Source organism: Aphelocoma coerulescens, chromosome 11 (genome assembly GCF_041296385.1).
Source record: "Aphelocoma coerulescens isolate FSJ_1873_10779 chromosome 11, UR_Acoe_1.0, whole genome shotgun sequence".
In the NCBI taxonomy this organism is placed as follows: Eukaryota; Metazoa; Chordata; class Aves; order Passeriformes; family Corvidae; genus Aphelocoma; species Aphelocoma coerulescens.
This window is the reverse complement of record NC_091025.1, coordinates 16,358,863-16,372,504: the sequence shown is the minus strand read 5'-3', so window position 1 is coordinate 16,372,504 and position 13,642 is coordinate 16,358,863. Positions and strand designations below refer to the sequence as shown.

The 13,642-nt window shown below is 42.0% G+C and overlaps 2 protein-coding genes across 2 annotated transcripts in view; one reads left to right on the top strand and one right to left on the bottom strand.

Moving 5' to 3' along the window:
* Window positions 1-645: 645 nt before the first annotated feature.
* Window positions 646-6,196, bottom strand: NUDT19 (nudix hydrolase 19). Its single transcript, XM_069026559.1, has 3 exons — window positions 5,513-6,196; window positions 3,512-3,719; window positions 646-1,909 (listed from the first exon to the last, which is right to left on the bottom strand). The coding sequence occupies exons 1-3, from the start codon at window positions 6,194-6,196 to the stop codon at window positions 1,683-1,685; spliced, it is 1,119 nt and encodes a 372-aa protein (XP_068882660.1). The 3' UTR covers window positions 646-1,682.
* A 79-nt stretch (window positions 6,197-6,275) lies between these two features.
* ANKRD27 (ankyrin repeat domain 27) overlaps window positions 6,276-13,642 on the top strand; it is a 55,058-nt gene continuing 47,691 nt past the window's right edge. The window contains exon 1 of the mRNA XM_069026556.1: window positions 6,276-6,351. The gene's annotated coding sequence lies outside the window, so the exon portion shown is untranslated. The remainder of the gene's footprint in view (window positions 6,352-13,642) is intronic.

Below are 13,642 nucleotides of genomic sequence, written 5' to 3'. Positions count from 1 at the left end.
AGGGATGGCACTTGGGGACATAGAAATGGGATCAGGAGAGCTAAGGCACAGTTGGAGCTGAATGTGGCAAGGGATTGGAAAAAAAATAAGGGCTCCTAGACTTATGTTGATTGGAAAAGGAGGACTTAAACAAATGTATACCCCCACCCCCCAATACATCAGTGATAACCCACATGGACAGGGGTGACTAGGTTTCTTTGACACTGGACTTTTTTTTTGCCTCAGTTTTTGCTGGCAGTCATGCTTCCAACAACTCTCAAGTCACTGAACTTCAAGGTGGGGAAATAAAGTACCTTCCCCCTTGTAGGAGAAAACCAAGTTCAAAACCATCTGAGAAAGCTGAACATACACAAGTCCTTGGGACATGATGAGATGCATCCCAGGGTTCTGAGGGAACCGGCAAGCATGGGTCCTAAGCCACTCTCCAATGCATTTGAGAAGTCATGGCACATAGGCAAAGCCTCCAGTGACTGGAGAAAAGGAAATGTCACACCCAGCCAGAATATTCAGAAGGAGGTGTTCTACTGCACAATATACAGTGTTCTGCTTCACGTGGTCGGTGTTCAGCACAGGTTTACAAACCTCAACAATGTCTGCAAAATCAACAGTCTGGGCATGTTCTGAGACAGAAGAGAAACACACACCTTTTTTTTTGGTGTTTTTTTTTAATCCAAATGAGCTACAAACCAATTGAATGGAATTGATGCAGAAGGTTTTAATTGAAACACAGAACAAAAGCTGGAACAAAGCTTTCTGCACAACTTTACTGACTAATTTCAAATCATCATTCATTCTCCTTCCAGATAAACAATTTACAAAACTGCTCCATTGACTGCATTTATTGCACAAAAGACAAATCCAATCAAACAAAAAATCCAAACAAAAAATTAAGCAGCAATCTTTCCTATGAAGTTCTTAAATCTCAGATATATTAGTAAAGTAGTTAAGAAGCAAAAAGTGGGATGTTAGAATATGGAAGTGGGTGTTTCAAGGAGGAGTATCATTCCCTTAAGTTGTTGACATCTTTTTTGAGCTAAAAAATTATACTCTTTTATTTTTTGAATTGCTTACAGCTTGAAGATAAAAAAATATAACGAAAAAAAAAGAATGCACTCAATTCCATAGATGACTTTGTTTAAATTAAGTCTACCTTTGAAAATTGTAAAATTTTGAATGATTACTATTAGTAGAAAGAAGTATATCAAATATAAAAATTAACTTTATAATATTATTTTAAAAATTGCATTATAGTTAATTTATATACATATATATCTATATATCTATACATACATTGCTTTTCTCCAAACTAAAAGAGAGAATAGACTGGGAGATGTCAACAAATATAGAATGGGAGATTTCATTCATTTCTAGACACATGTTGCAGTTATCTAATGGGTGACTTTGGGAAGCATAATGAAAGAATTCTTCAACTCAAAACATACTTGCTCTGAAGACAATATATACTTAGGACAACTGGGGCCCAACAGTGGCACAACTGTTCTGTTTTTAAAGACTCAAAGAATTAGATACACATAGATGTGACATGACACACACACACAGACCTAATGCTTTGGCAGGACAGAGGAATCGTTTCATGACTATTTGGCAACAGTTAGAAAGCACCAAAACCACAGTGAGCATAAATGTAATTAAAATTATTCTAGATTTAAACCAAAGACATATTATAATCTGCTATTGTAATCTGAATTATCACACTTCATCATCAATGGATTTATATGCATATATTTTGCTTGAATATTAACATAGACAGCAAGATTGTTGATGTTTTTTATTACTATCCTGTGAAAGATACCACCCTCTTTCATGAGATCTTCAACCTTCTTATCTGTTGACATACTAATTTTCTTTTCTCCTGTATAATCTGGATCTTCTGGATATAACTCATCTCCTGGGGTGGAAAAAAAGATTTAGTTATAGATTGCCAAACTTTTTTCAGCCTTTTCATTGAGTGACACTGGCAATTTTTTAGGATTTATCAGACATGTAAATCAGTGGAAATGTATTTCGCAATGAAAAAGTAAACTGCCTCTAAACAGCTTCAGATTTAAAGATACAGCCATAAATTTCTGAAGTATGTCAGTGACATTGCAGTGCACACTGAATGTTCCAGAGCTCCTTATAATGTGCTATTAATATACTATCATCACAGCCTGGGCAGATAGGAGTGTATATAATAGGTGGAGAACAGGACAAACGCTTTTGCATGTGTACAAAGAGGACTAAGAACAGAAACTTACTGTGTTCTATTCTGTTGAAGAAGACAACTGTTTTGCCATATCAAGGCATTATACTCTTGTGCAAGACTGCTAATATACCTCAAATACAGAAATCCTAGAGGTCAATTGGAACAAAAAAAAAAGAAAAAAGGGAAAGCATAATGAAAAGCAAACTAAAAAAAGCAGAGAATATTAAATAGTACATGCAGCTTTTCTTAATACTGCTTGTACATAATTATGAAATGAGAGAGACTTAAGTAGGAGAAAGGGCAGGAGGAAGGTGACTTAGTGCATGGTTTTAGTCTGGTGCCTTATCACTGCAGCTGTGAGGTGTGATACTGCAGCTGTGCTTGAATCCCTTGTCCTTACAAACTGATAACTGAAGTAAAGGAGAATTCCCACTGAAAAGGGTTGTTCTGGTTTGGCCAAGGAGATAAAACTATTTATTTTAAAAACACATGGGAAAAGGAAAATGATGCTAAATAATAAAATCTCTCACTGTGGAGAAAAAACCTGGGAAAGTGTTAAGAGTCTCCTCGGAGCTGGGGCTTGGGCCAGGGCCAGGCCCTCTGTGCCCGGTGGAAAGTCCTCCTGATGTGCTCTAATATTGAAGCAGTCCAGTGGAAAAGGGAGAAAATCCGAAATTCCAGGGAAGGGAAAAAAAAATTCAACTCTCAGTCTCTCTCTGGAGAAAAAGAAGCTGAACCACTGGCCAAAAGCTGACTGGAAAAGCAGCAAGCCAGGTGCCTCCTCCCTCCCCTGCCACAGCTGGAAAAAAAACCACTATCTCTGTGTGACCTTGAACAAGCTGCAAACTGCTTTGGAAAAGTTTTGCTCAGTTTTTTTTCCTTCCCCCTCTCAGGCTCAGTTTAGAGGCATAGAAAGGCACAAAGTTAATTTCTGGGCATAGGGCAGCGACATGGGATGCACATCATAAAGTTACCCCAAGACATTGGCTAAATAGGAGGAGTTCTAATACACCCTTCAGGTTATATGAAGCTGAAATCCTGGAATTTCTTCACAAATACACATTATGACAATGATGAAACAATAAGATTATGAGCAACTAAGAAATTACTGTGCTGTCTGATCCCCTGGCTTGTCTCTGACTGCAGCCACTGTCACAACTGTAGCAAACAAGGTAGAAACAGCATGCAGTAGCTTGGCTTAAGAGCATTTTCCTTACAGTTATGGATGGTTTATGTCATGTGGCTTCAGCACATAGCATTCAGGAGATGCTTTGTATTTAGGAGAACTCTCCAGTGTGTCCTTACCCGGCAGCAGCTGGATGAAGCCATCTGGAGCACTCAGCATCACCGGCATCCAGCGCTCACAGCCCTCGAGAGCGCGCGCGGAGCTGAACTTCTGCAACTCCCCGAGGGAAGAGAAGTTGCACAGCCTACAGAATTCATAAAACTGCGGTGGAGGAAACCAGATCTCTTGAGACTGAAAGCGTTCGATGGCTTCTGGAGGTGATGACCACTGGAAGATGAAAACAAGCCTTGAAATAATAGTTTCATCAGCAGATAGAAAGTCTGAGTAACCTGAAAAGTCATTTAGCAAGGCAAGTTACACAGCAAAAGAGCTTGCAAGAGGCCATATCTTCTGAACACGATAAAACCCATGTATTAAGTATACCAAAATAACAACAACAAAGTCATTTTTAAAATTGAAAAACATAAACAATCTATAAAAGTTACTCCTTTTTTCCCCAATAAGTTTTTATTCTACACACAGACATGCCAGGATTAGAAACTGACATTTGTTTTAGTGGCCCAACTAAAAGTTTACTGAAACCAATGGAAAAAATTAAACTCTGTGTTACCAGAGGTTGATGCTTTGGTTGATGCTACTGATGCTTTGAGAATTAAAAGTACCTCTTAACATCTGCTTCTTAGAAGCATTGTTTTCAGAGTATGAACACCCAGCTATTCATGCTTATTCTGCATGTTAAAACTATTGGTAATCTTTATTTCATCTAACATGGCAAATTTTGTAATAGAAATATGTGCATAATCATTTTCAGTAGATTTATGCTGTTATTAACAAAATTACAACATGAACTCTTTTGAAAATAAGGTTTCAGGTACTTTTAAATTTCTGTAGTAAAATTTGTTAAACAAATAAATATACCAACATCAGTTAATACCAAAACTGTTAGATAGGCTTTTACAGAACTGTTTGATTTCTCATCTACTTGTAACTTGTAATCAAGTTTTTCAGAATCCTAGAAAAACTTAAGGACCCGAATGCACCTGACATTAAGCTCTCTGAGAGTTTCATGAAGTTTGTTATTTTTAAGCATTCAATTAAAAAAAAAAAAGACAAAAAAATCAAAGAAATTTTTCATGGACTATTTTAACAAGCTTATTACTTAAAATATCCCAACTAACTCCAAAAGACAAAAATTACTAGCATCTCTTGCAGCCCTGGAATATACCTGTACCTACCACATGGATTTCTCCCTGTATACTGAGTGCTAAGGGCATGTAACAACCACTATACTGCAAGAATGAACGTATAAAAAATGGTATTTGTCATCTGCCTTTGAAAGAGACAATAATTCAAGGTGAAAGGCATCTGATGTGACACGGATCATGTAAAACTACCCCACAAAAAACTCCCTCCCGGCAGCTGCTGCATCTGCACCTCTGATAATGGTGGAAGCTCCAGGTGTGCAGGGGAGAGGAGAACCGTGCAGGTGAAAACTCCCTTCCCTTTCCTCACGTCTTAAGGAGCCTTATCAGGGTGGCTTTGATTGATCTGGAGACAATTGTGTGGAGACCTCACAGCACCTTCCAGGATCTGAAGGGACTGCAGGGAAGCTGGAAAGGGACTCTTTGTCAGGAACTGTAGTGACAGGACAAGGAATAATGGATACAAATCGAAACAGGGGATTTTAAGGTTATATATTAGAAGGCAGGTTTTTTTTTTACTGTAAGGGTGGTGGGACCCTGGCACAGGTTGCCCACAGAAGCTGTGGCTGCCCCATCCCTGGAAGTGTCCAAGGCCAGGCTGGACAGGGCTTGGAACAACCTGGGATGGTGGAAGGTGTCCCTGCCCATGGCGGGGGTGGAACAAGATAATCTTTAAGGTCCATTCCAACCCTTACCATTCTACGATTCTATGCCTGTTCGATGCGTAAGGGCACATTTTCGACGGTGTGCCGGAGGCAGGGGCCGTGGGAGAAAGGCTCGGGCAGGAGCACCCGCTCGCATCGCAACACCCGCCCGGCCGGGCTGTGCTGCATCCCGGGCACCGCCAGCCCCTCTTACCAGGACGGCTGTCACCTCCTGGTCGTCCTGCGAGGCGTGGGGCGGCCGCTGCTCCAGGCAGCACAGGAAGAAAGCCGTGTCATACCGGCGGCCGCCGCGGCCGGCCCTGCCCACGGGCGTCAGCCAGTTGCTCCACTCGTGCAGCGCCCAGATGTTGGGAGCGCAGCCCAGGTGCCGGCACAGCCGCAGGAAGCAGGACGCGTCCTCCCGCACCCGGCGCCGCCACTCCTCGAGCTCGGCGGCGGGCGGCAGTCGCTCGGCGGGCAGCGGCGGGGCCGGCCCGCGCCCCGGCACCAGCAGCAGGATCCCCGCCTCCTCGAAGGTCTCCCTGAGAGCGCAGATGCGGAAGGCGACTTCCCCCGGCAGCGGCGAGCCCAGGCTTTCCCGGTCGGTGGCGAAGAGCGGGGCGCGGCTGCCGCCGGGTGGCGGCGGCTTCACGGCACCTAGCCCGCAGTGCGGCGAGGCGGGCAGCAGCCCCAGCCACTCGGCGGAGAAATCCGCCGGCTCCGCCAGCCCGCCCGGGAACACGTGGGCGCCGGGCATGAAGCCGCTGCGGGAGCTCCGGCGCAGCAGCAGCAGCTCGTAGTCGAAGGGGCCGAGCGGGGAGCGCGGCGGCCGGCCCGGCGTGCCCGCCGCCAGCAGCAGCGTGGCCGCCTCCCGCCAGTGCCGCAGCCGCGGGTTCATCTTGGCGAGGCGGAGGGCGCTGGTGCGGCCGGGCGGCACCGCCGCCTGCGCCCCCGGAGGAGCCACTGCAGCCGCGGGGCGGGACGGTGCCGGGGGAGGGCCGCAGGAGGCGGGCCGGGAGCCGTGATGCCTCAGCCCTCCGCAGCCCTAAGCCGGTAAGTAGCGGGTGCCCTCAGCGGGCGAGTGCTTAGGGAAATACAGAGGGTTTAAGACAGCGATGGCCGGGAGAAACGAGGCGATGGCTTTAAGTGGCCTGGGAAGCTGCGGCCTGGGGTAGCTCGCGCTTCCTGGGGGTTCACAGCACGGAGTGCATTTACAGCGCCACAAGGTGCAAATGCCGAGGAGCTTCCTCGGAGCCCAGAATCTTCCGGAGCACAGGTGAAGCGCCTGTGGTTACATTCCCGGGAGTCAGCACGGGGTCAGGAGCCAAGGACTCGGATTTATGATGGTAATACTGCTGCTGACCCGCCAGCTGGCCTCACAGAAATCTGCTTATCTCAATTCCATAGCGAGCCATGCTGACAGCAAAAGTCATTTTAGGTCTGTAGTTAAACGTGACGTTTGACAAGTTGTTTGAATTTGTTCTAGTACACTTCAAAGGGGAAGAGTATGAAGAGTTTTAGTTAATTATTACAGAACTCTTATGTTTTGAGGTTTTTGAGTACCTTGTTACCTGAGAAAAAAATATTCAGCAAGGTAGCAAGATCCTAAAAAGGTTTTTTGAACCATTAGGAAACATTTTATTTTGTTGACTGATTTTGATTCCTCAATTTTCTTTAATCTGTAAGAAATTTAAGCAGAAAAAAGCTGATGACACAGGTTGAGAAGTTTTGTTAGAATAGTGTTTGCATGGAACATGGAAAATCCTCCTCCTATCCATAATCCTTCTCTTGCCAGATTGCATTTAGCAAATACCCATGTGCCTGTACGTGCTTCTGACAACCTATCAGTTTGATTTTATATTTGAGCTTGCACTTGATACGTGTGAGATGTGTGTCACTGGAGCTGAAATGAAGTTAAGAAGCAACTGAACCAGTGGGATGCTGGATCACATCAATTGACAAACCCAAAAAGGACCTTGAGGTATGCCCAGACATAGCTGGGCCGTAAGCTCACCCTGGTGCCAGACTGCAGTGAGCAGGGCAGGTCAGCCAACCCAGCTGATGCTGCTAAAATGAACGACCACACAATAGACAAGCATGCTTCCCTCTCCTTCCCTTGCTTATCACCGAATATACAAGCAAAACCAATGACATCTTGTAACTTGAGCCACCCTTTTTCTCACTAATTTAATAGTTTTTTCTCATTAGTAATTACCACCCTAGGCTGTGGAAGCACAAGGCCCATTAATGTGCCTGTTTTCTACTAGAAGGCACTTTGAACCTAAAATCGTGACATTCACCTTGGTATTTGTTTGACTTTCGCACTCTTTGTGTAGTTAACCATTTTACTGTGTTAAGTATACATGTTGTTAGGAATGTGCTTTGCCTAAAAGCTGCTTTACTGGTGAAATATTAATAAACTACTGAGGTTTTTCAAGATTTAACATCCAATGAGCTTGATGGCTAATCAAAAAGATTTAGGGTCCATTATGTCAGATCATTTTAGCATAAAGGCATTTTAAGTAGAAAGTACTCATGTACCAATAATGAATGGTGTCACTTTCAAATCAGATATAATACCAGCACATATACAAAAGTGTCTTACTATGGCAAAAATGTAATGTCTGATAGCCCTGGAACATTGTTTCAGAACATATCTAGGAAAATCTGATACTAGAGAATAGCAATGATTATAGTGTTGCCTCAAGTTTCTAAATGGAAAGTTTGTTTGTTTGTTTTTATCTAGGACAGTCTAAAGTCTCACAAGTGCTAGTATGTAAAGCAGGGACATCCTGGTAAACAAGGCATAGGATCATAGAAAGGTCTGGGTTGTAAGGGACCGTAAAGATCACCTGGTTACCCCCTCTGCCATGGCAGGGACACCTTTCACTATCCCACGTTGCTCCAAGCCCTGTCCAACCTGGCCTTGGACACTTCCAGGGATGGGGCAGCCACAGCTTCTCCCTCACAGGGAACAATTTCTTCCTAATATCCCATCTAAACCTGCTCTCTCTCAAGTTCATGCCATTCCCCCTTGTACCTCCAGGCCCTTGTAAATAGTCTCTCTTCATCTTTCTTGCAGGCTCCCTTCAGGCACTGGAAGGCCACAATTAGGTCACCCTAAAACTTCTCCATGCTGAACAATCCCAATTCTCTCAGCCTTTCCTCATAGCAGAAGTGCTTTATCCCTCTGATCAACTCGGTGGCCTCCTCTGGTTTCATTGGCATCCACTGGTATTAAACCTTGCGGGTCTGGTTCTGTAGGCATTCTTGCAGGGGAGTGGAAATGGGATGTGTGGCTGGCACAACACTGCTGTCTGCAGCCTCAGACACACAGAGAATGCCAGGGCTGGCCTAGAGCTGCAGTGCTGGGGTTACAGCTCTCTCCAGGACTAGAGCTCAGCATTCAGAGCAGTCCTTTGGACCCAAAGGCAGCCAAGTGCAAGCTAAGGTAAACTTCCTTCCCTACTCCACTTGCTGCATTTTTCCACACATTTCGGGGGTATATAAGGCACCTGTTCTGCTTAAGAAGGTGCCATTTCTTATCTGAGGGTCAGCAGATTCACCCTATTGCTGGCAATTTTTTTGACTTCCTTTCAGTATTGTCTTAGGAAGAGTAGTTCAATACCCATCCACGGCCAAGCTGAAGTCATCTCATGTGAAATTCCAGGAGCATGTGTGTCTTTAACTGACCCACTTATCAGGACCAGAGGTGGCAGGAGGTTCTGAGAATGAACACTCAGAAACTCTCTGAGCAAAGATAAAGGATGCAAAGGGATGTTTTGCTCCCTTCCAGTTTCCTGCTAAGAAAGGAAAAAGATAAGGTCTTTGAGTATATATCTGCCCCCTCAAAGTTATAGCTGACCTGCTGGAGGTAGCTCACATGAATATAGAACAAGTCTTACAGGCAAATTAGGTGTAAGGTTATCTATAGAGCATCTCCAACTTAGATGATTTTTTTCTTCAATCTGTTCTGCTGGCATGCAGAGCTCATCTCACTTGTACTTAAAATTTCTATAGCCTTATGAGTGACTTCAGAAAAAAGGAGAAAATCTGAGGAAATCTATTACTAATCCTCAAGCAAGATACCAGTTTATTGCATTACTGTGTGTAAGGATTCCAGCACAAGGACATACTTCAAGGGCCAGTTGTAGGCTGGGAATACAGGGCACTTTAGTGTGGAGAGAAGTCTCCCCATAGCAGGAATTAGCTAGATACATGTGTGACACTCAGTCAAATGTAACAGAAGGCTGAAGAGTCAGAGGTCCCCTTCAAATTAAATGATTAAAAAAAGAAAAAAGGTATTTTTGCTAAAAAAGTTAAGAATTCAGCTGTCTTTCATTCTTCTTGTATGCCAGAACATACGATTGTTTACCTAATGGACCCCAAATACTTCTGTATTTTAGGTTGGTTTCAAAACCGGATTATGTTGTATTGAAAAAAAAACCCTTCTGAGTGATGCAAAGCTTGCATCAAATGAAATACCATAAGATTATTGCAGTGATAATAATTCTTTGTGGCATCATATTTCAGCAATGCAGAGGTTACTTCAACATTTTTCTCTACACTTCACTTACTGCCTTACAAGAAAAAGAAAGCATAAGTTTGTTTAAAAAAAAAGGGTTCAGGTCACTAGATATATGGAAATGATTGTCAAATTAACTTTCTGGGGTTTTTTTGTACGTGGTTAGCAATAGAATGACTTCATTCCTTTTGTTACATCATTGCATAAATTATTTTGCCCAGACAGGTCAGTGCAGATCTCACCACTGTAATAATTAATTTCAGATTAAAAACAAGGTCCACCAACATTTTATCATTTAATTTAGTTTACATGCAATCCTGTGAGTTGGAAATGATTATACTAAGTCAGTTCTTGGTTTAATTTAGATGCATCTTTGTCCCCATCCAGATGTAATATCTACAATATTGAATTTTGACTATTTTGAGTACCAAAAAATGCAGATTTCACTAGGCTTTTCTACTGCTTCCTAAACTGGCTTATTTTGAGTGTTGTAGAATCACAGAATCATTTAGGTTGGGAAAAAAACCCCCAAGATCATTGAGTCCAACCACAAACCCAGCACTGCCAAGTCCACCACTAAACCGTGTCCCCTAGTGCCACATCACATCTTTTAATTGCCTCCAGCTATTTTCAAATGGTATTTCAAATACCTCCAGGTCATTTCAAAATGACATGCTAAAACTTTCAGCTCATATAATATCAACAAATAGGCAGACTTAATAATTAATATAAAAAGTAAATAGATTATTCACTGTATAGGTTTTCAAGTATTGTTTCCAAATTGTGAATAAATGTCAAACCTAGGAAATGCAGGTTTATGATTATAACACCATTATATCAATTGACTAAAAGGAAAAATAAAAAAAACAGCTAACTTCATACAAAATGATATTCCAACAATTAGGCAGGTGAGAAAACCAGGTTACAGATAGTATTAACAACTGGAACTGTTCTCCTTCCAACAGGTGCATAATGGATTACATGTTTTATGGAAACAGAAATTATGGTTCTAATTCTGCATCTTTTAATTACATGAATAGTTTTCACACATGTAATTTCGTGCCAGACTGAGTACTGATGGCATGTTTGAGGAATCATTTGGAGCATTCCCTCCAGGACCCAGAATTCAAATGTGTATAGTTTAAGTTACACCTGCAATTAGCATATTAGATTAAGTTGCTAAGGGAGTATCATGTTTGCTGTCTCTGGTAGGCCTCAGTCATTTTATACAGTATAAATAGTTAAGTATTTTCTTTTGTCCTTTTTTTCTTATTTCCTCCTTTCTTCCTTCTTTTCCCCAAGTTTTATGCTATTTATGTATAGATTATGTATAGATTCTTCTGGATCACACAAAGGAATTGCATTTGAATTTTTTTTCCCTGAGACAATTATAGATGAAATGAGGTTTACTATTCTTTCAAAAACGCCATGTTTTTTAAAGTCAGCTTTTTGGCTGTGTGGTTTCTTAGTGCTGTGGCACATCAGTGAATTCAGCTGTGTGTGTTATTTGAACATTTGTGTGCGAGAGACAGACTTGACTGATCAGAGACTCCAGCAGTAATTTCATGCACAGTGGAAATGATCAAAATAACAGACCACATTTATACCATAACTGAGACTTTCATTTCTGTGCAGCTGAATTATAACTAGCTTTGAGAGGATTTGTGAGTTTGTTTAATTTGGTGGAGATGTTACTATTAAGTGTACGATAAATAATGTCATGTAGTGCAGTGTAAATAAAAGAAAACATACAATTCAATGAAAGAGAACAAAACAAAAACCCACCTGACCCTGGAGGGTTGAGAAGCCAATTTCTGTCACTCTGGTAAATCACAGTAGATATTCTGACAAACGGCTGGAACTGAGCAATAAACATAGTTGCATTTGGGAAGTGGCCTCTGTGGGCAACAGTTTCAGAGATGCTGCGACTGGATTTGTGTTTGCCTGCCTGGCTTCCAGTCCCATTGCTTCCAGCATGAAACGCTCGTGCTTGGCTGGCTGAGAGGATCCACCAGAGCCCCGATGCTGGTTAAATGCCATGTGACCTTTCCACAGGTTCGGCAGTGGCCGCTGCTGAAGCTGCATCCCAACTGCACCCAGTACCACAGCACAAAGCTGTAAGGATGGATGATGGAATCCAGCCATGTGGGACTGCCTTCTTCCAGAAGAAAGTCCCTTGTAGTGTGAAACCAAGGGAGAGAAAGATTGTCTTTTGTAAAATGGATAAAAACATGTAGCAAATTAAAATATTTTTACTCTTTGTACGAGTTAATCAGATAGTCAGTTCCACTCAGGGATATTTTATATACTTTGTCCCACTGGGCATAAGACACTTCCTTTTTTTTTAGAGAGGCTGTAGTTTAAGATTGGGAGGCTGTTGTATATAACAAAAAGTAAACTTTGCTATTTACTAAATACATCCATCTCCTTTCTTCTTTTGTTCTTCCCTAAACACACATGGATAATTTTATATGAAAGACATTATTTTCTAATCCCACTTTTATTGTACACTTACCATAGCAAATGCTGCTCACGTGTGCACTATTTTGTCCAGATCTCTTCCTGCATTAAAAGACTTACATAATCGTATTGAGAGAAAGCACTTAGAGATCTGTAATCCACTGGTTTTACTGAATGACTTTTTACATAATGAAAATTTGTGAAGGGTAAATATGTTGACTAGGAGTTCCATTAGCATTTAAATAGAAGGTATTTCTGGAAAGCATACATAAACAACACAAACCTTCCAGAGAAGGAAAAGCAAGCCCGTCACCAATCCTCTCTACAAACAATAAGCACATGTTTAATTTTTAATCTGAAGGCTAATTACATCAGTCATTTAGTCCAGTTTTAAGTAATTGCATTACTGTAAAAACTATTTTCATGTTTACATGAAGAATTTTGAAAATAATTTTGTTTTATATTCATAGTGCTGAAGTTTAATGTTACTTTGTTTGCAAGATAAGGAGAATCACTTTAATTGTGGTCCTGTGTTCCTTTTGTTACTAAACTAGATAACAGTATAATGGGCTTTTATGGTGATAGACTGGAAATCCTGGAATGAAATTACAAATTGCTGCATTTTGCAGACTCAGTTCTGCTAGTTTGTTGATCATTGGTGCCACCAAAAGCACAGGACCAAGTTTTACACTCCTTAGGTCATGTGTATCTTTTGCTAAAGTAAATGCCAGCTTTGCTGGCTGAAAGCGACAGAGTTTGGATCGTAACTCAAGGAGAATCCAATTGTTAGTCCAGTCTAGTGTGTTCTCTGGTTTTCAGATTGTCCAAGCCAATGGTTCTGTACTGAACACTGGACAAGCAGTGCTGAAGGCAGCATCATCTGTTAGCCTAAATGTCATTGTAGCTGTTTCCTAAGGCAGGGATTTCTTGACTTTTCAGACTGCTGATTCCCTGGCAGTATAAGTTAAGCTACATCACTATTCAACTTTGGGAGCTTGAGAAGCTGCAAACAAAACTAATGAGAGGATGTAGCACATTACTTTTATTACTATGGTTGAAGCAGGAACTTCAGTTTAGAAGAGCCTACTATAGACAAGCTTTATTAATATTCCAGCTTTTCAAAGAATCATAGAATGGTTTGAGTTGGAAGAGACCTTAAAGATCATCTGGCTTCAACCCCTGCCAAGGGCAGGGACACCTTTGTGAGATCAGGTTGTGCCAGGCCCTCTTCAGCCTGGCCTTGGACACTTCCAGGGATGGGGCAGCCACAGCTTCTCTGGACAACCTGTGCCAGGGCCTCCCACCCTCACATGGAACAATTTCTTCCCAGTATCTCATCTGAGCCAACTCTCTGGCAGT